A 24,983-nucleotide genomic window follows, 5' to 3' on the forward strand; every position below is an offset into this window, starting at 1 on the left:
GCTCTTGCGCGCCGGGCCGCTGCGTTTCGCCTGTGAGTACTGCGACCGCCTCCGAGAGCAGTGTGAGCGGTGAGACGTTGTACACATGTTCCACGAGAAGTAAAATAGTGCGGCCTTTCCCGCCGGATGCGCTCGGAGCGGAGCAAGCTGGGCACGGGAAGCCTTAAGTTCAACCAGGACAGGTGTAGGGTCCTGTCTCTGGAGACCCCCTGCACTACGACAGGTGAGGGGTGACCTGCTGGGAAGCAGCTCTGCAGAGTAGGACCTGGGAATGCTGGGGTACGACAAGTTCCCCATGAGCCAGCAACGTGTTCTCGTGGCCTGGTCACCATGGGTGCACGAAGAAGAGTGTGGCCAGCAGCTGAAGGGGGTTCTCCTCCCTCTCTACTCTGCCCTGATGAGGTTGCACCTGCAGTATTGTGTCCAGTTCTGGGTTCCCCAGTTCAAGAGGGGCAGGGAGCTACTGGAGAGAGCCCAGTGGAGAGCCACGAGGATTAGGGTACTAGAGCATATCTTTTATGAGGGAAGGCTGAGAGACCTGGGGCTGTTTAGCCTGCAAAAGAAGACAGGTGGGATCTGATTAATGCTTGCAAATACCTTGAGGATGGAAATGAAGAAGATGGGGCCAGTCTCTTCACTGGTGCCCACTGGTAGTGCAAGGGGCAATGGGTACAAATGAACACAGAGAGTCTCATTTACACTTAAGGAAAAACTACTTTAATCTGAGGGTGGCAGAGCCCTGGAGCAGGCTTCCCGGAGAGGTCGTGGAGTCTCTTTCTCTGGAGGCTTTCCAAAACCCACCTGGACATGTTCCTGTGCAACCCAATGGTAGGGGTATTGGACTAAATCTCCCGAAGTTTTCTCCTGAAATGTTTGTCCTTTCTTGTGCTATTCAAATCAAGACTTGTTGCAAACCAAATCGAACGACTGACAAATGAGGAGGCAGAGTTCCTGATCTCATGACTTTGTGTGTACACATGAAAGCCTTCATTAGGCAGCTAACACAATTGCAGTCCCTCCCTATGGAAGGGGAGTCAGTCTGAAACACTTCCACTTGTTTGAAACACTTCCACTTGCAGTTCTAAGTAATCCCTCAAAAAGGCATTTTCAAATTAAAATCTGTTGAGGTTTCAAATTGTTTTTGCAATCTGTACTGAATTCCAATCTAATTCTCTTGCCAAGGAGCAGTAGGTAGCATTGCAAGGAGCATGATCCTGGTGTATGTGGTATAAGTTGGTCTTGTTGATTCTAATGATGCTAATTCAAATTCTGCTGAGGTAAAAACTACATTTATGGTGTTTAGATTATTTTTCATTGAACTGAGTTAATCAATTTGTGCTCCTGAAGCCAATTTCTTCCCCAGCTCAGTTCATTGCAATTTAGAAAGAGTACATTGAGCCTCTCAGCTATTCATGAGGGTTGAATTGGAAGGGCCTGCACTGCCAGGGTGGGTCAGGGTCACAGTAAGCTTTGGCTTTAAACTCCCTGTAAAATATAAACCTTTGTTGCCAACAGCTTTTATTAAGCCCTTTTATATTACAGTCTTCATTAAAACTATAATTGACAGAGCACCCAGATGTGCACTGTGTGCTTTGGGCTGTGAGATGGCCAATATCTACTGCAGAGCACTGAGCAGCTCAGAAGTGAAGCCTACAGAGTGCACAAAGAGGGAGTCTTAAACCTACTGTCAGAAGAAAACCCAAAGCTTTAACTGCTAAAAGGACACAGAGGCCAGTGTTCCTGGTCATTAGCAATCAGCCTCTGAACTCTCTGCAGCTTCCCACTATAGCACTGTGAGACGACACAGCTCTTTGTTTTCATATTGTCAGGCCTTAGATGTTAAAAAAACCCCAAAACTTCAGCTACCAGGCACAAAAGGAACAGCCCTGGGCAGGTCCTCTGAGGCACACTGCAGGTGTGACCCTTGGAGGGGCCACAGCCTCAGTGTTCTTGGTGCTATCAGTGCAGTGTAGCCAGCCTGATGGTGAGACTGCACGGGGAAAAAAGTGGTCTGGAAAGAGCTTTGCAAGTCTTTCTGGTGATGTGCATTCAAAGCAAGGCCAAATGGCTGTAGAGGCACAGGAAGATACTTGGGCATTATGGGCTGACCTTCCTTGAAAACTAGATTTCCAATTGAAAGGAGGAGGAAGGTGGGCAGATGTTTCCTGTGAATAGAAACCTGTGGGGCTCTGGTGCTGCTGCTGTATTTCACACTTCTGCTGGTTCATGACCCTTTCTGGTGAAAATTAAACCTCCTGGAGGGGAAGGTCTTAAATGAAAGCCTAGTTTTTTTTTGGAAGTGAAATCAGTTCTGAGTGTAAAGCTATCTCTAGAGTAGCTGACCCCAGACCTGTGGTAACCTGTTTGAAGCCCCACACAGTTTGGAGGCATTGTTTCCTCTTGGATGTAAGTACAAAACTGGTGCAGAGTAAGCAGTCAGGAGTATGCCTCCTGTTTGGGAGCTTCCCAAACATGGAGGAAAGCTCTGGATACCCACAGCTATTTGTGCATTGTCCATGGAGGAGGTCAACAGGGTTATTTATGAAAACAGGAATTTGTTTCCACTGATTTCTTTTTATCCCTAGATGCAGCAGATTCCTAAGTGTATCCTGCTTGGGTTCTTTAGGGGGGGAAAAAAGAGAAAAGAGAAATTAGGGAAAAATAAGATTTAGTGGGATAAGTTAAATCTGCTGAAGTGTCTGCCAGTCACTCAATGTGTCTCCCCACCACTCCCTTTCCACCTCATGGTTGTCACAGCAGGAGATTTAATTGGTATTGAAGAAAAAAAACCCAGAGGCTCTGCTGGACCACTTAACACCAGAACATGAAGGCTATAACGATTATTCTATTGAAAGGCCAGATTCCAGAGTCCAGAGGAGGGCCACAAGGATGATCAAGGGCTGGAGCACCTTTACTGTGAGGACAGGCTGAGGGAGATGGGGTTGTTCAGCCTGGAGACACTCTAGGGGGACCTTAGAGGTGCTTTACAGTAGCTGAAGGGATCCTACAAGAAGGCTGCAGAGGTACTTTTCATGAGGGTGTCTAGAGACAGGACAAAAGGGATTGGCTTGAAGCTGAGGCAGAGCAGGGTTAGAATGGATCTTAGAAGTTCTTCAGCACAAGGGTGTTGAGACTCTGGAGTAGGCTGCCCAGGGAGGTTGTGGCTGCCTCCTTCCTGGAGGTGTTGAAGGCCAGGTTGGATGAGGCCTTGAACAGCTGAACCTAGTTGAGAGGTGTCCCTGTCCATGGCAGGGGGGTTAGAGTGGGTGAGCTCTGAGGTCCCTTCCAACCTAAGCCACTCTATGATTCTGTGATGATCCTTTTTTAGTTCCAAGGATAGTTAATGGTAACACAGACTGTGTTGTTTTGTTGAGTAATGCCAACCGGATAAAGGTTTAGGAAAAGTTTTCTCTTAATAAAACTTATAGATGCCTTTTTCAAGATGAGCTTTTGCAAACACACCCAATACTGTTCCCGATTGACTGGAATGTGCCACACACATTTATAGCTCAGTAAACTCAGAACTGGGGAGAAGGCTACAGAGCGACTGTTTGCAAGGGCCTGCAGGGACAGGACAAGGGGCAATGGTTTGAAATGAGAGCAGAGCAGATTTAGATTGGATGTGAGGAACCAAGTTCTGCGCCATGAGGATGCTGGAACACTGCAACAGGTTGCCCAGGGAGGTACAAGTTGAGGCTCCATCCCTGGAGATATTCAAGGTGAGGCTGGCCATGTCTGAGCAAGCTGCTCTCCTGGAGGATGTCCCTGCTGACTGCTGGGTGATTGGACTAGATGTCCTTTGGAGGTTCACTTTCAACCCAACCATTCTATGATAAGCCAGGCCATGGCATAGGTGGTCAGCGGAGGCGTGCGCGCAGCGGGACTGGAACGTCTGGTCGGCCACGGTGTGTCTTGGGGCATGCTGGGAGCTGTAGTCTCAGGAGACGGAAGTGCCTGCTCACCATGATGTTCTGCTTCCTCTTGGCTGTGGTGAGGTTAGGGTCTCTTCTCCTTAGTAACAAGATAGGATGAGAGGAAATGGTCTCAGGCTGCACCAGGAGAGGTTTTGGTTTGATGGGAGAAGACATTTCTTGACTAAAAGAGTTCTCCAATCCTGGCACAGGCTGCCCAGGGAGGTGGTTGAATCCCCATCCCTGGAGGTGTTTCAGAGAGACAGAGATGTGGTGCTGAGGGCCTTGGTTTAGCCCCAGCCTTGGTAGAGTTAGAGAGTGGTTGGACACAGTAACTTTAGAGGTCTTTTCCAGCCAGAACCATTCTGTTACTCGGTGAAAAGCAAGAAATGTGACTCGTTGCAAACAATTTATTAGATAATAATAAATAAGAGTTTAGCAGAAAGAATTGTACAGCAGTAAGGCAGATTACTCATAGTATTGTTAAATATGCAACTGACAGACATTTGAACCTTTTTTACCTCTTTCTACCAAAGTGCTATGTAGAGAAGTGTATTTCTGATAGCAGTGCCAGGTGATGGCAAGGATGCACAAAGACAGACCTGATTGCTGCATTATTTCCCTTAAAGAAAACCTAAGAGTCCATAAAGATTTACTGGTATTTATGCCATGATGGTTCAGTAGAAAAAGTAGAGCTTGCTAAGAAGATTACAAAATATAAATCTTCTGGTCACTTTCAGCTACTATCATTTCTTAAACTGCACTTGCTAGGAGTAAGGTATGAGTCAAGTTCCTACCCAAACAGCACATTCCTTTTGAACTTTTCCTTTGAAAACTTAAGAGGCAAGTGCTGATTTTTAATTTATTTTTTAAATGTCTTTATTTTAAAACTTCTTTACAAAATATTGCACACTGGTTTAGCATGCAGTTCACACGGAAGAAGTCATCAAGTGCACTTAAAACCCTGAAAATACAACCCAAAATGTTCCACGTTTAGCTCATGGGATACTACTCTGATGGGCAAAGATACGTTGCAGATTGGATGTAGGGTCTTGCCTGACCCCTGGGACCCAATCCTGACTCTGCAAAGGACAGGCAGAGTAGCTTACAAACTGTCTGACTTCCTTGCAATATCAACCTTCATTCCTGCACTCTTTGCAGCTGGAGAAACTGAAGTAATCAGTCACGAAATGAGTTGAGCAGGAATAACTTAGTACCTCCTACACGAGTTTTGGTCACTGCACATGTGTTGTAATCCAGGGTGGGATTTATTCAGCTTTCTGAAGTCCTCTGAGTTAAGATTAATTTGTAAATCTGTGTCTCCCCCTCTTCCACATCCACCTTTTATATTGCACAGCAGAAGTAAAAACCCATTCTTTTTCAAACCCCAAGCATGCTAAACATTTCATATGGCTTCTAAAGTATTTCCCTTTTGACATCCTCATGCAGTATCTTAGAATAAATACAAATACAAAGTAGGAGAAAGTTAAGAGTAAAAATAAAGCCAGCTCTAACGTTTGTCAGAAACCACATACAAAGAGTTTATCAAAGGTGGTAGCTCAAAGGTCTAACTGCTCTTTCAAGCCTACTTCTCAACAGTATCTTAAATATAAAGTGTGTTCTACAAAATCCTGTAACAACCACAACCTCCTCCATGTCCCAGCAAAGGTCAAGAGGTCAACTGAGACTTGCTTAATGGCACTGGTAACCCCTCTGGGAACAAAAGCCTCCAAGCTTTGTCCAGCGTGCTAAACCACTGACATTTCACTGGCTTCACTGGTTAAGCTTGAGCCCTACTATAGCTTATATAGGAAAGACAAAAATACTTATAAAAATAAGAGATGTACTGTAGAGCTTTCTTAAAAAAATACACCATGCAGCTTCTGTACAAAGGTACAAAACTGTACAAATGGACCTTTCTCTTGTGGAAAAATCACCTATGTGGAAGCCTTCTGTGATGAAGTTTTTTTTGCTTAGCCATCAGATGCTGTGTCAGATGCTGCTCTCGTTGGTTTCCGTCACTCGTTTCTCTCAGCAGGCATTAACTGCCCATTTAGTTTCATCAGAAGCTTTATGACGAGGCCTGCCTGCAGAAAGGCAAAGCAATGCTGTCAGCTTTTCAGAAGGATGACACAATCAGGGGTATGACAGATGCAAGGAGATTAAAATGGTCAGTTAAAAGCTGCATCCTTTTAGGAATGTGGAAAAACTGGAGTTTGCTCAGCCATTCAGAAAGTGTTTCTCAATGTGGTCAATCACCTGCCCTATAAATTGTCTTCCATTAATAGCTTTTAACTTCATTCCCATTCATACACAAGAATCAAAAGCAGCTGCTCTTCAAGAATGTGAGAAACTCAGAGCTGCTGTTCTGTCACCACACGACAGTGTGCCATGGTGCCACTGAGACAGGCTGAAGGGACAGCAGCCATTTCCCACCAGACATCCACAAATGTGAGCAAGACTCCACAGAGACCTCAGAGCAGCCTTCCAGCATTTGAAGGGGGCCTCCAGGAGAGCTGGGGAGGGACTTCATACAGAAGCATGGAGTGACAGGATAAGGGGTAATGGCTCCTGACTGGAAGAAGCTGGATTGAGATGAGCCATTGGGAAGCAGTGCTTCCCCCTGAGGGTGGTGAGGCACTGGAACAGGTTGCCCAGAGAAGCTGTGGAGCTTCAAGCCTGGCAGTGTTCAAAGGCAGGTTGGATGGGGCCTTGAGCAAGTTTGGCTAGTAGGAGGTGTCCCTGCCCTAGGCAGGGGGTTGGAACAGGGTGATTTTGAAAGTCCTTTCCAACCCAAACCAGTTTGTGATTCTGTGAAGGATGAAAAATGACAACCCTTACCTGCTTGGTATGCACAATAAAGCTCATTTTGTTTTCCAGACTGTGGATTTGAAAACACGTGTCTCCATCTCCCAACTGCCACATGAAACAGCCATACCTCAGGCTGAGAAGTAAAGCCTGCAATGAAATGTAGGAACCTGTCACTCAGAAAATGTCCTTCTCCATACTCACAAACTGAGTTCTCCTTTGCTCACTTAGAATTCTGATGGAGAACAGCACATTCCACAATCCAGTTGTAGCCTATGATGTAGGGAAGTAGATACAAGAATTGTTTTATAAAGATCCTAAGGTCTTGGAAGCCTTCACCGTCAGGTTTAACTAAAGAGTTGGATCAGAAATCATACAACCATGGATGAGAAATCATGGAATCATTAAGGTTGGAACAGACCCTTAAGATAATGACACTAAGCATTCCAGAGACCAGAATGAAGCTTAAGAGTTACCCCTGACAGTTCACTGAAGCTGACCTTTGTTTCCATGTTGAGGAGGTGAAGCCCTTTTACATTCACTCCTACATAGACTTTGATGACTTTATGGCTACTTGAACTTGCTTTGGTGAATATCTGTCCTGTGAAAAAAGCCGCTCCATAAGTAGGAATCTCCCAGCAGTTCTGCAGGAACATGCGCTGCAGGTGATGCATCTCTTTACTTACACCTTCACTGGTGCTGAGGTTCTGCAAACAAAGCAACAATGGCAGTCAACAACTCCCTCAAATAGCTGTCGTTTGAAGAACATCCATTGTTTATTGCAATTCCCACTAAATGAACATTCCCAAAGGGCTTTCCCAGCAACATCAGAACTCTACAGCCATGGAAAGGCTCAAATGCCAGAAGAGGCTGAGGCAGAATCATAGAATGGTAGGGGTTGGAAGGGATCTCCAGAGATCATCCAGTCCAACCCTCCTGCCACAGCAGGATCACCTGGAGTAGGTCACACAGGAACATGTCCAAGCAGGTTTGGAATGTCTTTAGAAAAGGAGACTCCACAACCTCTCTGGGCAGCCTGCTCCAGTGCCAAGAGTTATTGTGGAGTCCCCTTTTCTGGAGAGATTCAAAACCCACCTGGATGCGTTCCTGTGTGACCTGCCCTAGCTGATCCTGCTCTGGCAGGGGAGTTGGACTAGATGATCTCTGGAGGTCCCTTTCAATCCCTACATTGTGTGATCATCCCTGTGAGCAGATGTCAAAATCCAAGCCAGAGCTGGGGTTTTTTTCCACATGTCTGTCAGAACTGCAGCATCCCCAATACACACTGAATATAACCGATCAGGTGATCCTTGTATTTACTTTTAACAGTTCTCACTGGACAAGGAAAAAAACCCAGCATTTCAACCAAAATTTAGGGCATACACATTTCCAGCCTTCCATGCCACCACTTTTCTTCATTAAGTGACACCCAAACAATCCAAACATGTTTAAGATGTTAAGGATCCTTTCCCCCACTATTGGATTATTTCTCTCACCTTGTATTCATGAAGTATCCTGTTTGTCCAGTGAGGAGCTTTACTTTTTAGCTTAGTGATTGGTACTATAGATTTAAGATTTTCTTCACTAAAACAAAAACAAAAGAGAGACAAAAAAATTTCCTCACTAAACAAAGTAGGGAGCAAGAAGGAAGCCTGCCAGCTTGTGTCTTGAAGGTCAGGGATACTCTCATACAACAACAGCCTGGATATATGGGTGAAATGACCACTCTTTTAGTAAACATTTATGTCAACTACCCCAAAAGCCCACATAAAATCCTTTTGTCTGCCTGAAGAATAGCAAGCACAGCTGCTGTGACATGAATGGGTAGAGGTGGAGGTGGGAGAGGGTGGAGTGAAGATAGACACAACAAAGAACTAGAATCCAGGTGTACTCAGTGCTGTAGAAATGGATTTGGGAGGAAGAAGGCAGGTCCCAGATTGTGCTGGCAAGCAGAGAGGAGAGAAGAGGAACTGGTGCTCTACTTGTGACCAGCTCAGTGTAGCAGAGGACATTCAAGTGAGAGAACAGTAATCACTTCCCTCCATGGTCTGTCCTCTTCTAAGAGGGAGGAAAGCCAGTCCCATAGGTTGGTTAACTGGACACAGTAAGAGGCTTCCTCAGCATTGTCCAAAAGCTCAGTTGTGCCAAACCCCTTTATTCACATGAAGAGTTTTACTCATTTTGGTGTTCCTGCATCTCAGTGCAGACTTCCAGAATACAGAACCTCCATTCCTCTGCCTGGCACTGGAAAAACTCAGATTCATCTTTTTCAGACCCCCACATCCAGCTTCTCTTAATGCTACAAGGGTTATGGGATTACTCTGAACTACAGCTCAGGGATGGGGAAAACGAACAAACACAACATACCTAAAATTCAAGACTTCCACAGCAAGTTTTAGCTAAAAATACTTAATGTGTACCCATAAGTTTAGGACTTAACCACACATACTTACTTTAGAAAGCCCTGTTTGTGTTTCTTGCTCTCATAATTTCCATAGACTATTTGTAGAAGCAGACTTGCCAGTGTGATCAGCTTGGCATCAGGTGATGTATAGAAACCTTTCAGCAAATTGTATCTGGCTTCATCAAAAAGGATCAGGATAGCCAAAGGATCCTCAATCTGTAGAAAGAGATTTAAAGAATGATTTCTGTGGAGAAGAAAACAAGTTTAGAAACTATAAAATACAGTTCCTCGTCAATTTGAGGGCAGAAGAGAAAGGTGTGACCCTGACTGAAGGGTCACTGAAGGATGCTTTGTGATAGGAAAAAAAAAAGAGGTATTTTCATTATGATACCAAGCTGAGAAGTGGTGTGGTTGGTAAGTCTGAAGGATGGGATGGGGCCATCCAGAGGGACCTGGACAGGCTGGAGAGGTGGCTGAGGAGAATCTCATGATGTTCAGTGAGGCAAAGTGCAGGGTCCTGCACCTAGGTCAGGGCAATCCTAGATATCAGTGCAGGCTGGGGGTGATGAGATTGAGGGCAGCCCTGCAGAAAAGGACTTGGGGGTCCTGGTGGGTGAGAAGCTGGACATGAGCCAGCAATGGGCACTTGCAGCCCAGAAGGCCAAGGGCAGCCTGGGCTGCATCCCAAGCAATGTGGCCAGAGATGGAGAGAGGAGATCCTGCCCCTCTACTCAGTGAGAGACCTCACCTACAGTGCTGTGTCCAGCTCTAGAGCCCTCAACTCAGGAAGGACATGGAGCTGATGGAGAGGGTCCAGAAGGCAGCCCTGAAAAAGCTCAGTGTTCTAGAGCAGCTCTGTTATGAGGACAGGCTGAGGGTTATTCAGCCTGCAGAAGAGAAGGCTCCAGGGAGACCTAATAGCAGCCTGCTAGTACCTGAAGGGAGCTACACGACGACGACAGGGAGCCTGGTTGCACAGGCCTGCAGGGACAGGATGAGGACAATGGTTTGAAATGGGAGCAGAGCAGATTTAGATTGATTGTGAGGAACAAGTTCTGCACCATGAGGGTGCTGGCACACTGCAACAGGTTGCCCAGGCAGGTAGCAGAGGTCCCATCGCTGGGGATATTGGTGGTCAGGCTGGAGAAGGCTCTGAGCAAGCTGCTGTAGTGGAGGATGTCCCTGCTGACTGCAGGGGGGTTGAACCAAAGCACCTTCCTGACTTCAACACCAAAGCTCCCACACAGCTCTTCACCAAAAATGAGCTACTACTATTCAGTTGCTCTCTAAAACAGTAGAAGACAGCAAAAATTAAGTCACCTTCTTATCCAGTGAACTTGTGAAGTTGTGGAAGCTCCATACTTAGCAGTGTTCACAGGTGGGTTGGATGGGAACTTGAGGTGTCCCTGCCCATGGAACTAGACTATCGAAGGTCCCTCCCAACCCAAAGCAGGCTGTGATTTTATGGTCGAACACACTGAATATTGATGGCCAAAGCATTCTGCCTCTGACCACAACTTCATGCTACCACATCCCAGTGCAGACCTTTTTCTCTATTTCCAGTGGAAGTCTAACATCTCTTCTCAGGAAAAGCTGTGAAGTTTCCCTTTGAGGATCCAAGTTTGTCAGTTCAGTGAATATTTCAGGCCAGTCTCGAATATGCTGCAGAGGTTTGTGATATGGCTTCAGCTGGAGGCCTGGAAACAAACAACCAACCAAACAACTGGGTTTTGTTTTTAAATGAATAAACAGAAAATAACCAGCTGAGCAGACACAGATACAAGGAAATGTTGCACCAAAACCAGAGCATCTGAACCTGAGGACTCATGAACAAACATTTTCCCCCGTTTTCTGAACTGCTATCCAAAAAAGGTTCTGAAAGTGTTAACTTACTGGCAAAACTCTCAGCATCAGCTCACTAAATGCATATGATGCACTTCTGTATTTTTTAGCTTCTCAAGAGTGAAGTTTTATTAAAAGAAAAAGGAATATCAAGATGGACTCTCTTTAGTCTGGAGAAAGGGAGGCTGAGGGAGACCTTCTGACTTGTTAGAGCTCACTGAAAGGCACCAGATGGGCGTTGGTCTCTTCTCCCCAGTAACAAGTGATAGGACAAGAGGAAATAGCCTCAAGTTGCACCAGGGGAGGTTTAGGTTGCCTATTAGAGGAAACGTCTTGACTTGAAAGGCCTCTCAAAGCCTGGGACAGGATGCCCAGGGAGGTGGTTGAATTTCTGACCTTGGAGGTGTTTCAAAGATGCACATCTTTGAATGTCCTGAGGGCCATGGTTTAGCATCAGCCTTGGCAGAGTTAGAGAATGATTGGACTCAATGATCTTGAAGGTCTTTTCCAACCAAAGCTATTCTATGATTCTGTGATCTTCCTGGTTACTTACTGAGGTTCTCAGAACAGATCCAGATAGTGAAGTACTGTTGAGTTTCTTGAGACAAACGCATCCCCTCCATGATCTGCTGGACAGTGGTGTTGTTTCCATGCTTCAGCTCAACAGAGCGATATGACCCGTCCATACGATAAATTCGTGCCTTTTCATACTGCATCCCAATTCAAACAGAGCAAAGAAAGAGCTGGTTAAAATCCTTTCTTTTGGTGCTTCCAGTACCTGAAGCGGGCTACAAGAAGGCTGCAGAGGGACTGTTTGCAAAGGCCTGCAGGGACAGGACAAGGGACAATGGTTTGAAATGAAAGCAGAGCAGATTTAGATTGGATGTGAGGAACAAGTTCTGCACTATGGGTGTGCTGGAACACTCTAACAGGTGGTTGAGGCTCCATCCCTGCAAATATTCAAGGTCAGGCTGGACAAGGCTCTGAGCAAGCTGCTCTAGTGCAGGATGTTCCTGCTGAGTACAGGGAGGTTAGACTGGATGACCTTTGGAGGTCCCTTCCAACCCAAACCATTCTATGATTCTGGTGAGGAAAGCAACATTCCCATAATTCAGTACCATCCACACTGTTCAGTGAAATACAACTGCAGAATTCTTACACCTTCAGTATTTGTCAAAACTGCTTAGTTCATGTCCTGTGCAAGCTCTTAACACTCTGCTGTCACCACAATAACTACCAGAAATATGTTACTGCTCTTTTGAGGACTTCACTTCTGTTGAACTCAACGGCAAGCAGGCATTTAAAGTTTCCCTGAGGGATCTGGGCTCAGCTGCCTATGCATACCCTGCAATGTCCACCTCACTGTTCCTGCCAGGATATTAATTATTCCCCTCAATTAGTCTGTACTAAAAAGACTGATTTTTTCAGAGGTAAGAACCACCCTTTCCACAGATTCAAATACAACCTCTCCAAGATCTTTCAGCATTTCTTCCCTATTACTACTACGAAATTATTTTTCCCCTTCAGAACCCCCACAGCTTTCACTCCATTATGTAGGCCCAAAATACGCCTCCTGAAAGCTGCCTTTAAACTTAAACCAGGTGCTTAAAAAATACACAAGTCATAAATCAATGACAGTTCTTGTGTTCATCTCTCCAGCTGCTTGAAGAAAAATAAAATTGCAGGACTTTGTTATTTCCCTCCTTCAAATCATGAACTGAGACATCAATATGAAAAGCTTCTGGCGGGGGGGGGAAAGATTAATGCCTTGGAAAATGTCAACTGGCTGCAGAAGGCTGGAATGGAAAGTATCAGTCTGGTTTTGCTGCAGTAGTCACTGTGACTCCTGCTGCAGTCATTTCTTTTAACATAATTTTTAATGTATTGATTTGATTGCAATAAGTAATTGTAATAAGTATCACCTTTTATGCTGGGAAATTTACTTCAAATGTCTGAATTAGGGGTTTTTGAGTCATCAGACACACACCTGCTGCTATTTGATCAACTACATAAAAGCCCTAAAATAAAAAGAGGTTAATTCCTTCATTAATTCTTTCAGAAGATTCATTCCCATAGAGTGAAATTTCATCTCAACCATCAAAACCTGACAGATTTACTGCTACCTTCCTACAGAGATCCAAGGTGCACCTGAAGTCCAAGAACTAAGCTGGTTGATATAATTTGGCTAATTTAAAATCTACCTCAGGATGAGAGGGCCAGAGAAAGCTACTGGTTGTATGCTCAAAAAAACCCAACCAATGGGTGATGTGATGCTTCTACAGCTAAACCACATGAAAGCACCACATGCAAGGCCTCGCAGGTATTTCTTGAGCAATAACCACCCAGAAATATTTAGAGGCAAAAGGTCTGTAAATATTGACACTAATTTGTCTGCTGCACACTTCCAGTATCAGTCAGAGATGAGCCCAGCTCTTCTACACATGTAAATGAAACCTAAACTTTAACCTATGAAGAAAAGAAACTCTTACAGGTTTATTTATGGCTTCCTTCAGCAGTTTGGCAGTTTCTTCCCACTCGTTTTGTTTGTTCTCTTCACAGACATTCAGTGGGGACCTTCCTTGCTGATCAGTAATGTGCTGCAACCAGAACCAGAAACACAACCTGGCTGTCACTGCAAACAAGTTGGCAGTTACACATTCAGAGAATTCAAATCCCTCATCCCATGTAATCGACATACAGTGACAAAAGTAGAGGGAGTGGAACAAATTTAACTATGAGCACCTTTGTTTAGCATGTTCAGCACTTTGTTGCTGACATGGACAGTGGAATTGTGAGGCACCCTCAACAAGTCTCTGTGATGCATTTAACACACAAGAGGGAAGGGATGGCATCCAGAGGAGCCTGGACAGGGTGGAGAGGTGGGCCCAAGACAACCTTCAGTAAGGTCTTGCACCTGGGTTGGGGTAATCCCAAGCACAAATGCAGGATGGGTGGAGAATGGATGGAGAGCAGAGCTGAGGTGAAGGACTTGGGGGTGCTGGGTAAGGAGAAGCTCAACATGAGCTGGCATCATGTGCTGGCAGCCCAGAAACCAGGGAGACCTGTGCTGGGCTGCATCCAAAGCAGCGTGGGCAGCAGGGGCAGGGAGGAGATTCTGCCCCTCTGCTCTGCTGAACCACACCTGCAGTGCTGGGGCCAGCTGTGGAATGCCCCAACATAAATGGACATGGAACTATTAGAGAGCATCTAGAGGAGGACACTAAGATGATCTGAGGGCTGGAGCACCTCTGCTATGGAAGCAGGCTGAGAGAGTGTGGTTGTTCAGCCTAGAGAAGAGAAGGCTGTGGGAAGACCTTAGAGCAGCCTAAGGGATCCTCCAGGAGAGCTGGAGAGGGATTTATGACAAAGGCATGGAGCGACAGGATGAGGTCTAATGGCTGGATTGAGATGAGATATTAGGAAGCAATTCTTGCCCATGAGGGTGGTGAGGCACTGGAACAGGTTGCCCAGAGGAGCTGTGGAAGCTCCAAGCCTGGCAATGTTCAAAGGCAGGCTGGCTGGGGCCTTGAGCAAGCTGGGCTAGTAGGAGGTGTCCCTGCCCATGGTGGGGGGGGTGGAACTAGATGATCTTCCAGATCCCTTCCAACCCAAAGCATTCCATGATTGTATGATTGAACAGAACTTACTCTGTCAATTTCTGGATGATTCAGTAGAATTTGTACTATTTCAGCATGCCCTCCTCCAGCAGCAAAATGAAGAGGAGAGCTAAGTTGGCCATTTAAAAGATTTGGATTGCATTTCCCTTTCTCCAACAGCATTCGAGTGGCTTCAACTTTTCCATACCTGCAGTCAGGTTTAAAGCAGAACAGACACAGCAAATGTAAAACTAAGTCTCTTTTTTTAATTATTTCAGACAGTCCTAAAACTGGAAAAGTAGATTTCCATGCTCAAGAGTTTTTAGCTTTGAACTGACAGCAGTGATAGTGGAACATAAATAAGTTTGTAGAAATTAGGATGAGTTCAGCACTTCCTTGGCAACCATTTATTTGATTCAGTACAGACACTAAAGCTTGTTTTAAACTAGCTAAGTTTGGGTAGTTGAAGCAATTTAGTCAGGGTAAAACAGTTCATTCTTGCTTCAAAAGAGAATCTGGAGAAAAGGAGGCTAAGGGGAGACCTTCTGGCTCTCAAAAACTGCCTGAGAAGGAAGTTTGAGGCAGGTGGGGGTTGGTCTCTTCTTCCAAGTAACAAATGATAGGATGAGAAGAAATGGCATCAAATTGCACCAGGGGAGGTTTAGGTTGGGTATTAGAAGAAACTTAGATGATCAGAACATCATGAACTCCAACTATTCCTTAACTCTACCAAGGGTGGTGCTACCCCATATCCCTCAGCACCACATCTCTGCCTCTTTGGAACACTTTCAGGGATGGGAAATCAACCACCTCCCTGGGGAGCCTGTGCCAGGCTTTGAGAACCCTTTCAGTCAAGAAGTTTATTCTAATATCCAACATATGCCTCCCCTGGTGCAACTTGAGGTTATTTCTTCTCATCCTAAAGAATGAAAAGTATAAATTATCATATTATACATTATAGTTTATACTTTTGTCTAAATAAATAACAATAGATAAATGTATCTATAAATAGATTTGAGTCTAAGTGTAAAGTGTCTAAAGGGTTTTTTGTTCCTCCTTTTTGAGCCTATATGATAAATGACAGAAAGGGTTAGAGCTGAAGAGTCATGTTAGAAGTTTTTCACCATGAGGGTGGTGAAACACTGGAACAAGTTGCCCAGGGAGGTGGTGGAAGCCCCATCCCTGGATGTTTTAAAGGCCAGGCTGGTTGCATCTCTGAGCAACCTTATAGAGTGGAAAGTGCCCCTGCCCATAGCAGGGGGGTGGGAACTAGATGATCCTTGAGGTCCCTTCCAACCCTGGCAATTCTGTGATTCTGTTAGCAGGAATGCATTGGATTGGTGGAACTACATCCACCTGACTCACCAGCATGCATAGTGGATGGGTGCCCAGTGGTCACTGTCCAGCTGATTAACAGAAAACTTTTTATCCAGAAGATGACTCAGTAAATCAGAGTCACCTTCACAGGCGCTGCGGTGAAGGGGGAAATCATCCACCCACTGGTGTTCCCTAGGGATTTGCAGGGGAAACAGGAGAAGACAATTCAGAAATAGTTCAATAGTTGAGTATATATTTTTAATCTACATGAAGAATAAAAATGAAGCTCATGCAGGTGAATGTGCCAGTATTCATACAACTAATAGTTTAGTCATGCAGCAGTCAAGCACAGCTGTGTTTCAGTCCATTATGCTAAGAAATGCTTCTCTAACGTTTATAAGGTTAAGTCTTTCTTGATCCATCCTTTAAGTGTTGTGTTTTCAGCAGTCAGACTTCCAGTACTTAGTCATGCTTAGTACTGCAAACAGAATTTTTAACTATGGATTTATGCAGCAAAGCCCTAAAGTAACAGGAACCTCATTCTGACCAAATCTACCAGGTACAACAAAACAAAGTTAGCCATGAATGAGAAAGGAAAGTAACAAAATACTTGTCCTCTGTGACACTGCTCATGCTACGTTGCCACTTTTCTCTTTTAGGGATCTGAATCTTTGAATAGTCTGGGGCTCCAAGGCCAAAGTATGGATTTATTACCACTTTGTCAACCTGTGAAGACATAATTTAAACACAACTGAAAAAAAGAGCTTGCTGAGATTTGGCTGGGTATTGTCTTGATAGTAATGACAGCAGCACTTCAGAATTCAAGAGGATGATGTTCAGTGTGAGGATTTGAAAACCCAGAAAGAAAGAAATGAATACATGAACTGGAAAGTGAAAACTTGTATCTACGGTTCATAAATAAAAATGAAAGTATGGCTCTTACCCTATTGGTATATTGAAGGTCAGACCCAAACAGAGGGTTATAGATACACACATCTGCTTTCTCCAGTGCCAGCATTTTACTCTTTATTTCCAGGGCAGTGTAACCCATGTGTAAGGAGCTCTCTGTCTGACCAGGTTCTATGGCATAGGCTGGGTTTATGACATTTGTTTTAATTCTCTCCAGAGGAGATGGTCTGAATAAAGCTGGGATGGAGTGAGACTGGCTGTGCCGTTCATCCAGCCACCTGCAGGACAGAATGGGAGAGGAATAAATTTTCAGGTAGGAAAGGACTATTTTGCTCATGTCTGTCCATTAATGGTTTCATCTATGATAAACATAAATAAATTTCATTATTACAGAATCCTGGTATGAGTTGGAAGGGACCTTGAAGATCATCCAGTTTCAGCCCCTGCTGTGGGCAGGGACACCTTCCATTAGCCCAGCTTGCTCAAGGCCCCATCCAACCTGGCCTGGACCAGGGAAGGGGTATCCACAGCCTCCCTGGCAACCTATTACAGTGTCTCACCTCCCCTTACTGTAAAGGATGTGCTTGGCCAATTTTATATCCCTAAATCAATCCCCAAATAGGACATTTTTTAACCAAATGTATTTGCTCAAACACATTTCCTGCAGATGCAAACTCTCAAAGAAAGGAAATTATCAACAAAGGTAAGAGTAACTATTGGTAACCAAAGCACTTAACCACACCAACACTCCTCATCCCACTTACTTTCAGTATTACTACTGTCAGTGTGCACATGCTGAGAAGCACATCATTCCTGATTTGCTAAAGGCTTTTAAATAGATGTAGAAAGATGTTACGAAAGCTTCAGTTTCTGATAACCATGAAGAAAATCACATTAGCATAATGATTTCCTTCTCAGTCACAGGAATGCTAGAAACCCCCATGTGCTACATCTACCAATGTTCTTGTTTAACTTCTGCTTTGATGTGTTTTCATTAGTGGTGTTTCTTACTTATCCAAGGCAATTAACATCCTTGCAGTAAGCGTAGCAAAGTGGGTGCTGGACTCACTGCAGACCCTCATGATGTCTTGTAAACAGTAGAAGATGGGGCATCCAGGAGTGTATGCATATTTTGTATTATCTGAAAGAGGAAACAGACTCTGAAGATACACTGAGAAGAAGAATCTGTCTTCTGGAGTTACACATTCCCAACTGACTGTAGACTGGAGCAGCTCATTTTGCTCCAAAGGCTAATTTACAGAAATGACATACAATCCTTACAGAACAGCTCAGAACTCAAGAGAGTAGCCTTAAAATCTTAACACTGTTCAGTTACTATTCCATCAGTGTGATCAGCTTCATCTGAGGAATTACTATTAAATGTATATTGGTGCTAGAAAAAGCATGTACTAGGACAGAGGACTAGAAGAGGTTATTGATTGCTATTAGTAACACAGTGGGATTTATGTAATGGTTTTTCTGCTTAAGGCCTATCAGCATGGTAAAAATGAGGGAGCTTCCCCAAAAGCACAAAGACATTAACTGCAGGCTCTTCTTCAGATTACTTTCATAGAATCATAGATTGGTTTGGATTGGAAGGGACCTCCAAAGGTCATCCAGTCCAACTCGCCTGTACTCAGCAGGGACATCCTCCGCTAGAGCAGCTTGCTCAGAGCCTTTTCCAGCTTCACCTTGAATAGCTCCAGGGATGGGGCCTCAACCACCTCCCTGGGCAACCCTATTGCAGCAGTCCAGCACCCTCATGGTGCAGAACTTGTTCCTCACATCCAATCTAAATCTGCTCTGCTCTCATTTCAAACCACTCCCCCTCATCCTGTCCCTGCAGGCCTTTGCCAACAGTCTCTCTGCAGCCTTCCTGTAGGATCCCTTCAGGTACTGGCAGGTAGCTCTAAGGTCGCCCTGGAGCCTTCTCTTCTGCAGGCTGAACAACCCCAGCTCCCTCAGCTTGTCCTTGTAGCAGAGCTGCTCCACCTCCCTGATCATTTCCAGGGCCTCCTCTGGTCTCGCTCCATCAGGTCTCTGTGTTGAGGACTCCTGGCAAGCAATTTACTTTGCCTTAAAAAGGCTTTATTCACCATTCCTACTTCAAACAAAATCATTTAGAGACTTCAATAAGCATTCTTCTGAGTAAAGAGCTCTGAGTACAATCTCTGACTTATACTGGCATTCAGAAAACTCCAGTGTTCTGAAATATAATCAAGTGAACAAATACAGCTTTAAAAGTGTCCTATCCTTACAGAAACAAAGGCAATGCATTACACCCAAGGTTTCTACCTTATTATTAGCTTTTTCAAGCTTTAAAGCAGACATTAGTTTCCACCTGAATGCAACTTTGTATGTTTAAATACAGAAAAAGCAATAGAACACATGCATAAAAATTCTTAATAAACCCTAATATGGAAGTAACTTTGGATTTTATGCTCAGCAGTACCTTTCACAACAGTTGGAACAACGTAAAGTGAAGCTTCCTGGCCTGCATTCTCTCCATCAAGAGGAAACTTCTTCATTAACACCACACGCTTTCCTAGCACAGGATTAAAGGAAAGCAAGTGATTAACCAACAAAACAAACCAAAACAACCTAGAGCTGGCTGGCTGAAATCTTACCAGGTTCAACCTTTCAAATTTCTAGGGAAAAATAATAATATTATGAGCTATAATCTCAAGCAAGCTAAGAAATGTATGAGAAAATAAAGGGCATAAAGATGGTTCTGTTCATGATCATGAAAAATAACAGGACTCTGCCCCTTTTTTCACAGCAGTTTTCCTATACTCCTGATTTTTCATGGTATTCACACACACACACCCCAAACCACCTCTCTTTGAGATAAACAAGACTGGTTTTGATCTGAGAGCATGCTATATTCCATCTTAGGGTGAGTGCTTTACTGATGTTCTGGTAGCACAGAGTTTTCCATCTTACCCTCCCCTTCCACCCATTCAGAACTGAGCATTTGGTTTGCTTTTCTGACCTCAGCTGCATCATTTAGTACTAACCACACTAAATTGTGTATATCAATGCTTAAGCTCTCTGAGTCCATTTAAACCCCTCTAAACCGTTCAGGTTTTTGCTTTACTAGGCATTTTACCTTACATTTTACTCAATGTGTATTAATGCTATTAATGCTATTCATAATTCCTGCTCAACTAGCTTTATTAAACCTCTCCAACTCAAATTATTGCCACCCCCAACACTTTACCATGCTACTAGCTTTTTCTTTTCTGATCTGTTAGCACTGCATTGTCCTGTTCCCACTGAAAACCTTCCTGTACATCAATATATCCTGCCTTACAAGGCAGAGATCAGGGATGCATCGAAGAGAAAAGTGCTTTAGCCAGTAGTTCAGACCAATCTTGAAATTAAATATGTTGGCTAAAACAATTCTTGTCAGCACAAGTGTGAAGTTGTTGCAACAAAAGGAAATGTACTGATCACATTCTATATCTAGATGTAGCCGTAAGTGTTTTCATATAGGTAGTTCACTGAACAATGCTGCCTTTAGAAGCAATCGGTTCATTATCACAGTATAGTATCACAGTATAACTAAGGTTGGAGGAGACCTCGAGGATTGTCGAGTCCAACCTATCAACACAGACCTCATGACTAGACCATGGCACCAAGTGCCACGTCCAATCTCCTCTTGAACGCCTCCAGGGATGGTGACTCCACCACCTCCCTGGGCAGCACATTCCAATGACGAATGACTCGCTCGGTGAAGAACTTTCTCCTCACCTCGAGTCTAAACCTCCCCTGGCACAGCTTGAGACTGTGTCCTCTTGTTCTGGTGCTGGTTGCCTGGGAGAAGAGACCAACCCCTTCCTGGCTACAACCACCTTTCAGGTAGTTGTAGAGGGCAATGAGGTCACCCCTGAGCCTCCTCTTCTCCAGGCTAAACAATCCCAGCTCCCTCAGCCTCTCCTCATAGGGCTTGTGTTCAAGGCCTCCCACCAGCCTTGTTGTCGTTCTCTGGACAAGTTCAAGTTTGAGCTGAAATTAGGGAGAAAAAAGCCATTTCAGGCTGCTTTACCAGAAGTTCAGCTAATAAATGTCAATTTGAGGTGAAGAAGTAGTGGTAGACAGGTGCAGTTTCACTTAATAAAAATCTTTTAGTAACTATTCCAGAGAACTTGAAAGGGAAACAAAGGGAAATCAAAGATTTTAGCTGTAGAGTTGGCTGGTTTTTTTTTTTAATGAACCTGAAAACATCCCTTTTTTTTTAAACTAGTTGCATACTTTTGCATAACCTTTCCATGCTCACTGAATTGGTAAACCATCTTTACAGAGTTATCAACAATAAATGAAAGTAAAAAGGTTTTTTTACCTTTAATACCCTGATTGGCTGGTGAAATTGGTTTGGTGGTTTCCAGTACAAAATCCAAGATGCTCTGGGTTATCTCAGTGCCTCCCTGCAGTTTAGTTTCCAGCAAAACTTTCTTTCTTTTTTTCTTCTGGCCTTCAATGGGAACTTCAAGCAACAAAATCTTTCAAACAATAATGAAAACAAAGGAGTTTAAATACGACCGAAACAAGTACAGAACACTTCAACAAAAGTCTTTATTGTACCACTGTAAAAGCAGTAACAAAATCAGGAAGCATTGAATATGGAAGAGCTGGATGGTGAAGTCATAGAATGGTATTGGGTGGAAAAGACCTTCAAGATTACTCAGTCCAACTGTTCTCTAACTCTTCCAAGGATGGGGGTAAACCATGTCCCTCAACACCACATCTCTGTCTCTTGGAAACAGCTCCAGAGATGGAGACTCAACCACCTCCCTGGGGAGCCTGTGCCAGGCTTTGAGAACCCTTGCAGTCAAAAAGTTTCTTCTAATCTCCAACCTAAATTTGAGGCCATTTCCTCTCCTGTCACTTGCTACTAGGGAGAAGAGACAACCCCCACCTGGCTCCAACCTCCTTGCAGGGAGTTGTAGAAAGCAATGTGGTCTCCCCTCAGCCACCTTGTCTCTAGATTAAACAATGCCAGTTCCCACAGCTGCTCCTCACCAGCCCTGTTCTCCAGACCCTCCTCAGCTTCCTTGCCCTTCTCTGGGCCTGCTCAAGCATCTCAATGTCCTTTTTTGAGTAAGGGGCCCAAAACTGAACCCAACACTCAAGGTTGGGTTCAGTGGCCTCCCCAGTGCTGCGTACAGAGAGACAATCACTTCCCTGGTCACGCTATTCCTGATCCAAGACAGGATGACAATATAGCTGAAGAGAAAATAACTTAACATGAATAAATAGAGAAATGTAACTAGTTTTACTTCATAGGATTTAGCTCGATACTCCCGGGAATTGAGGCTGGCAGTATTTTTGGGACGAATCACAGCAACGTAAGCATCTCCAGCGTTGTCTGGGTTTCCCATCTCTCCTTGTTTTATCACTGGAAACAAGGAATAAACAGGAAGGAAAGGTTAGGTTAAAAAACCTAATCAAACCAAAACCCAACAAAAAAACCCGCAAATCCCACAGCATGCTGAACTTCAGGATGCAGTAATTATATCCTCTGCTTTCTCTGCATTATTCGTTTGTTGCTCTTCAGCTGGAGGAATACCGATGGTTGATCTAATTCCACTTCCTTTGCATGAAAGGGGAAAATCCTACATCATGGAGATTCCATACAACTAATCTTGTTCTCCACACTCCCCTTCTCAAATACAGAGAATGTCTATTTTTTCCTGCTTTTAAACTGTGTTCCCCATTTTGCAAGCTATGCAAAAGGGCAAAGATTTTTAGGCCTCTGAAAAATAGATGAAACTGAAAAAAGAAACCATTCTAAAGTGACAAGCACTGTAATTTATAAAAGGTGCTGTGACAAAGCACTGTGTGAGTTCCACAGGGATTGCAAGAAAATACATTGATTTTCTTCCAGCCCCAGGAAGTAGAACACAGGCTTGTCTACAGCCTGAGTAACAAAGATGATAAAAATAAACCAGAGTATGGCTTCATTTACTTAGTTGGACTTCAGTGGGGTTGCAAGCTGGTGCACAATTCATTAAAACACAGCTTCTGAAAGAAGGAAGTCTTCAGATTTTGCCCAAAGTGGACTGATTTAAGATAAAACTTTGCTTACTCTTCTATTTAACCCAAATTGCCAAGTCTCAACAACCTTAAAAAGTTATGAAAATTATAGGGAAAGCCTCCCTAAGGGTAAAATCACAGAGCAAGATTTGAGAAAGGTCATATCTGGCAATGAGCACCTTCCAGCTGAGCAAATGAACTCCCTTTCAGTCTGTATCAGCAAGCACACATTGGGTTGTGTGCAGACTAACACCTTCATGAAGAGTTTTTAACATTAGTGTTTCTAGTGTCTCTTCACCTCTTCTAGGAGAAACAGAGGTCTTCAGATCCCCATGCCCTTAGTCCAGTGTTTTTGCTGGGATCAGACCACCTGAAAAAAAAGATTTAAAACCCCAATGTAAATAACAGAACACACATTTTCATCTTCAGTTAAGCTAAAACACCCTAGTTAGATGACTTAATGGTGGTTCTCAGTGATAGCCAAATAGAAACACCTATTGGTTTGCATCACAGAAGCATCTAAAAACATGAAATAAGCAAGATGCTGATCCAAGAGAGCTCATACTTTGGGATGCTGAGAGTTTTGAAAAGAACAAGAAACACCCATCACTTCTAGACTGGAAAAAACATCTTCCCTGGGCTTCCTTACATGGACCAGGATGTACTAGCTTTGGGTCAGAAGCTTGTGTGGAGGGAACCTACACATTGTTGGTCAGGTAATAGGTGAACTCTTGCTAGTGCTCTGCACGAAATCCAGAGTGGGGTGAGGATATTGGAGAAACAGCCCACAGAGCTGTGGTATGACTCCAGGGAACAAAACCCAAGAGGATGGAAAAGGGTAAGGCTGTGAGGACACAGTACCGATGCCCAGCTTCAGAAGGCACCACCAGTTAAGTGACCCTGGTCAAACACAGATAGCAACATCACTCCCCGTCCCAAAGGAGGCAGGTCCTTCCAATAAAGTGCTTCAGCCTAGCTTCTCCCTCACCTGCCCCCCAGCACGCTTAGCAGCCCGGGACCAGGCTAGACACACGTCCGCAGGACACACACGCATGGGGAAGGCCGCGCCGCCGCACCACCGAGCGCAGGTCCCGCACAGGGAGCCGCGGCGCCGGCCTCAGCTTCGGCCTTCCCCACAGCTCTGCCTCGCCTCAGCACGGCCAGCCGGCCGCCGACAAGGCAGCAAGACGAGCGGGGAGCGGCTCCGCACCGCGGCTACCCGCCGCTCCGGCAGCAGGCACGGCACCGCTCCGCGCCTCACGGCCGGGAAACGCCCCCTGAACTTTCCTGGTCGCGCTCAGAAGCCGGCCAAGCACCGCCCCCCCCACCCCGCAGCGGTGGTCACACGGGGAGCGGGAACGGCTCCCACGTCCGCGGGATCGCTTCAGCAGGGTGCGGAGCAGTGCCCCAGTCCCGCTCGCTTCTTCCCTCCCTTGCCTTCCTCGGTGGTGCCGGCCGTCGCCTCCCTCGCCGCATCCTCTCGCCGCGACCGGAGCCCAGGCCCCGCTCCCGAGATCCGTCCCGTCCCGCTCCGCCCCGTCCCCGCCCTGCTCCCTCCCCCGGCTCGGCGGATCCGCTTCCCGTCGGAGTCCCACGGGCCTGCTGCCGATGAGTTTCCGGGTCGGCGGCCTGAACTTCTGTTGCTGCTGCCGCCGGTTGTTGTCCGCGGGCGGAGAAGCAGGGAGAGAGAGGCTGGGCTGCGGGCCGGGAGCATGAGGCGCTGCTGGCAGGCGGCGAGGTGCTGAGGTGAGGCGGCCGCCCGGGTGCGGGGAGCGCCGCTGGCAGCTGTCAGCGCCGCCACGAACCGCCGCCGAACAAAGGGGCAGCGAGACGGCGGCAGCCGCAACGCCCCTGTCTGCGCCTCGCCGTCGGGCCGGGCGCTCCCCGGCGTTTCAGCCGCCCAGTGACGGCCCCGGCTGCCGGAGCGGGCAAGTCCAGAGGCCACCGTATCCGGAGCGGAGCGGGGGAGAGGGAGAGAGGAGCGGCCGCTGAGCAAATGGAGGCGCTGGGTGGCGGGCGCGGAGGCGCCGGGAAGGGCCGGGGAGAGCCCCTGTGAGGAGCCCGGTGAGTGCCCCGCGGCGCTGGCGGAGATCCCGGCGTCGCTTGAGGAGGCTCGGGCGGGGTCTGCGGGGCTGTGAGAAGGGCGAGGCGAGTCCAGCC

General features: G+C 45.6%; 2 protein-coding genes and 1 long non-coding RNA gene across 8 annotated transcripts in view; 2 read left to right on the forward strand and 1 right to left on the reverse strand.

The window, feature by feature from the left end:
* The first annotated feature begins 53 nt into the window (after positions 1–53).
* LOC137450459 (uncharacterized) lies at positions 54–20,551 on the forward strand. 3 transcript variants are annotated; one of them, XR_010989586.1, is made up of 4 exons: positions 54–223; positions 17,005–17,100; positions 17,181–17,490; positions 19,234–20,551. It is a non-coding gene; the product is annotated as an uncharacterized lncRNA (long non-coding RNA). The 3 variants fall into 3 exon arrangements; XR_010989587.1 differs by having other exon boundaries at positions 19,237–20,551; XR_010989588.1 differs by lacking the exon at positions 17,181–17,490 and having other exon boundaries at positions 19,237–20,551.
* On the reverse strand, positions 4,308–24,354 carry KRIT1 (KRIT1 ankyrin repeat containing). Its single transcript, XM_068157014.1, has 18 exons — positions 24,261–24,354; positions 23,122–23,193; positions 22,067–22,185; positions 21,130–21,289; positions 19,240–19,332; positions 17,799–17,928; positions 16,822–17,065; positions 16,489–16,604; positions 15,927–16,070; positions 14,613–14,769; positions 13,455–13,562; positions 11,519–11,675; positions 10,669–10,820; positions 9,173–9,339; positions 8,216–8,303; positions 7,220–7,426; positions 6,753–6,869; positions 4,308–5,998 (listed from the first exon to the last, which is right to left on the reverse strand). Exons 3-18 carry the CDS (start codon positions 22,166–22,168, stop codon positions 5,930–5,932), a joined length of 2,211 nt encoding a protein of 736 aa, XP_068013115.1. The 5' UTR covers positions 22,169–22,185; positions 23,122–23,193; positions 24,261–24,354; the 3' UTR covers positions 4,308–5,929.
* Positions 24,355–24,422: 68 nt separating this feature from the next.
* The window catches only part of ANKIB1 (ankyrin repeat and IBR domain containing 1), a 65,355-nt gene continuing 64,794 nt past the window's right edge, over positions 24,423–24,983 (forward strand). For 2 of the 4 annotated variants that reach the window (XM_068157000.1, XM_068157002.1), the window contains exon 1: positions 24,423–24,887. The gene's annotated coding sequence lies outside the window, so the exon portion shown is untranslated. The remainder of the gene's footprint in view (positions 24,888–24,983) is intronic. The other 2 variants (XM_068157001.1, XM_068157003.1) reach the window with 2 other exon arrangements.

This window comes from Melanerpes formicivorus, unplaced genomic scaffold (genome assembly GCF_026170545.1).
Source record: "Melanerpes formicivorus ecotype bairdi unplaced genomic scaffold, bMelFor1.0.p_v2 SCAF_35, whole genome shotgun sequence".
Classification (NCBI taxonomy): domain Eukaryota; kingdom Metazoa; phylum Chordata; class Aves; order Piciformes; family Picidae; genus Melanerpes; species Melanerpes formicivorus.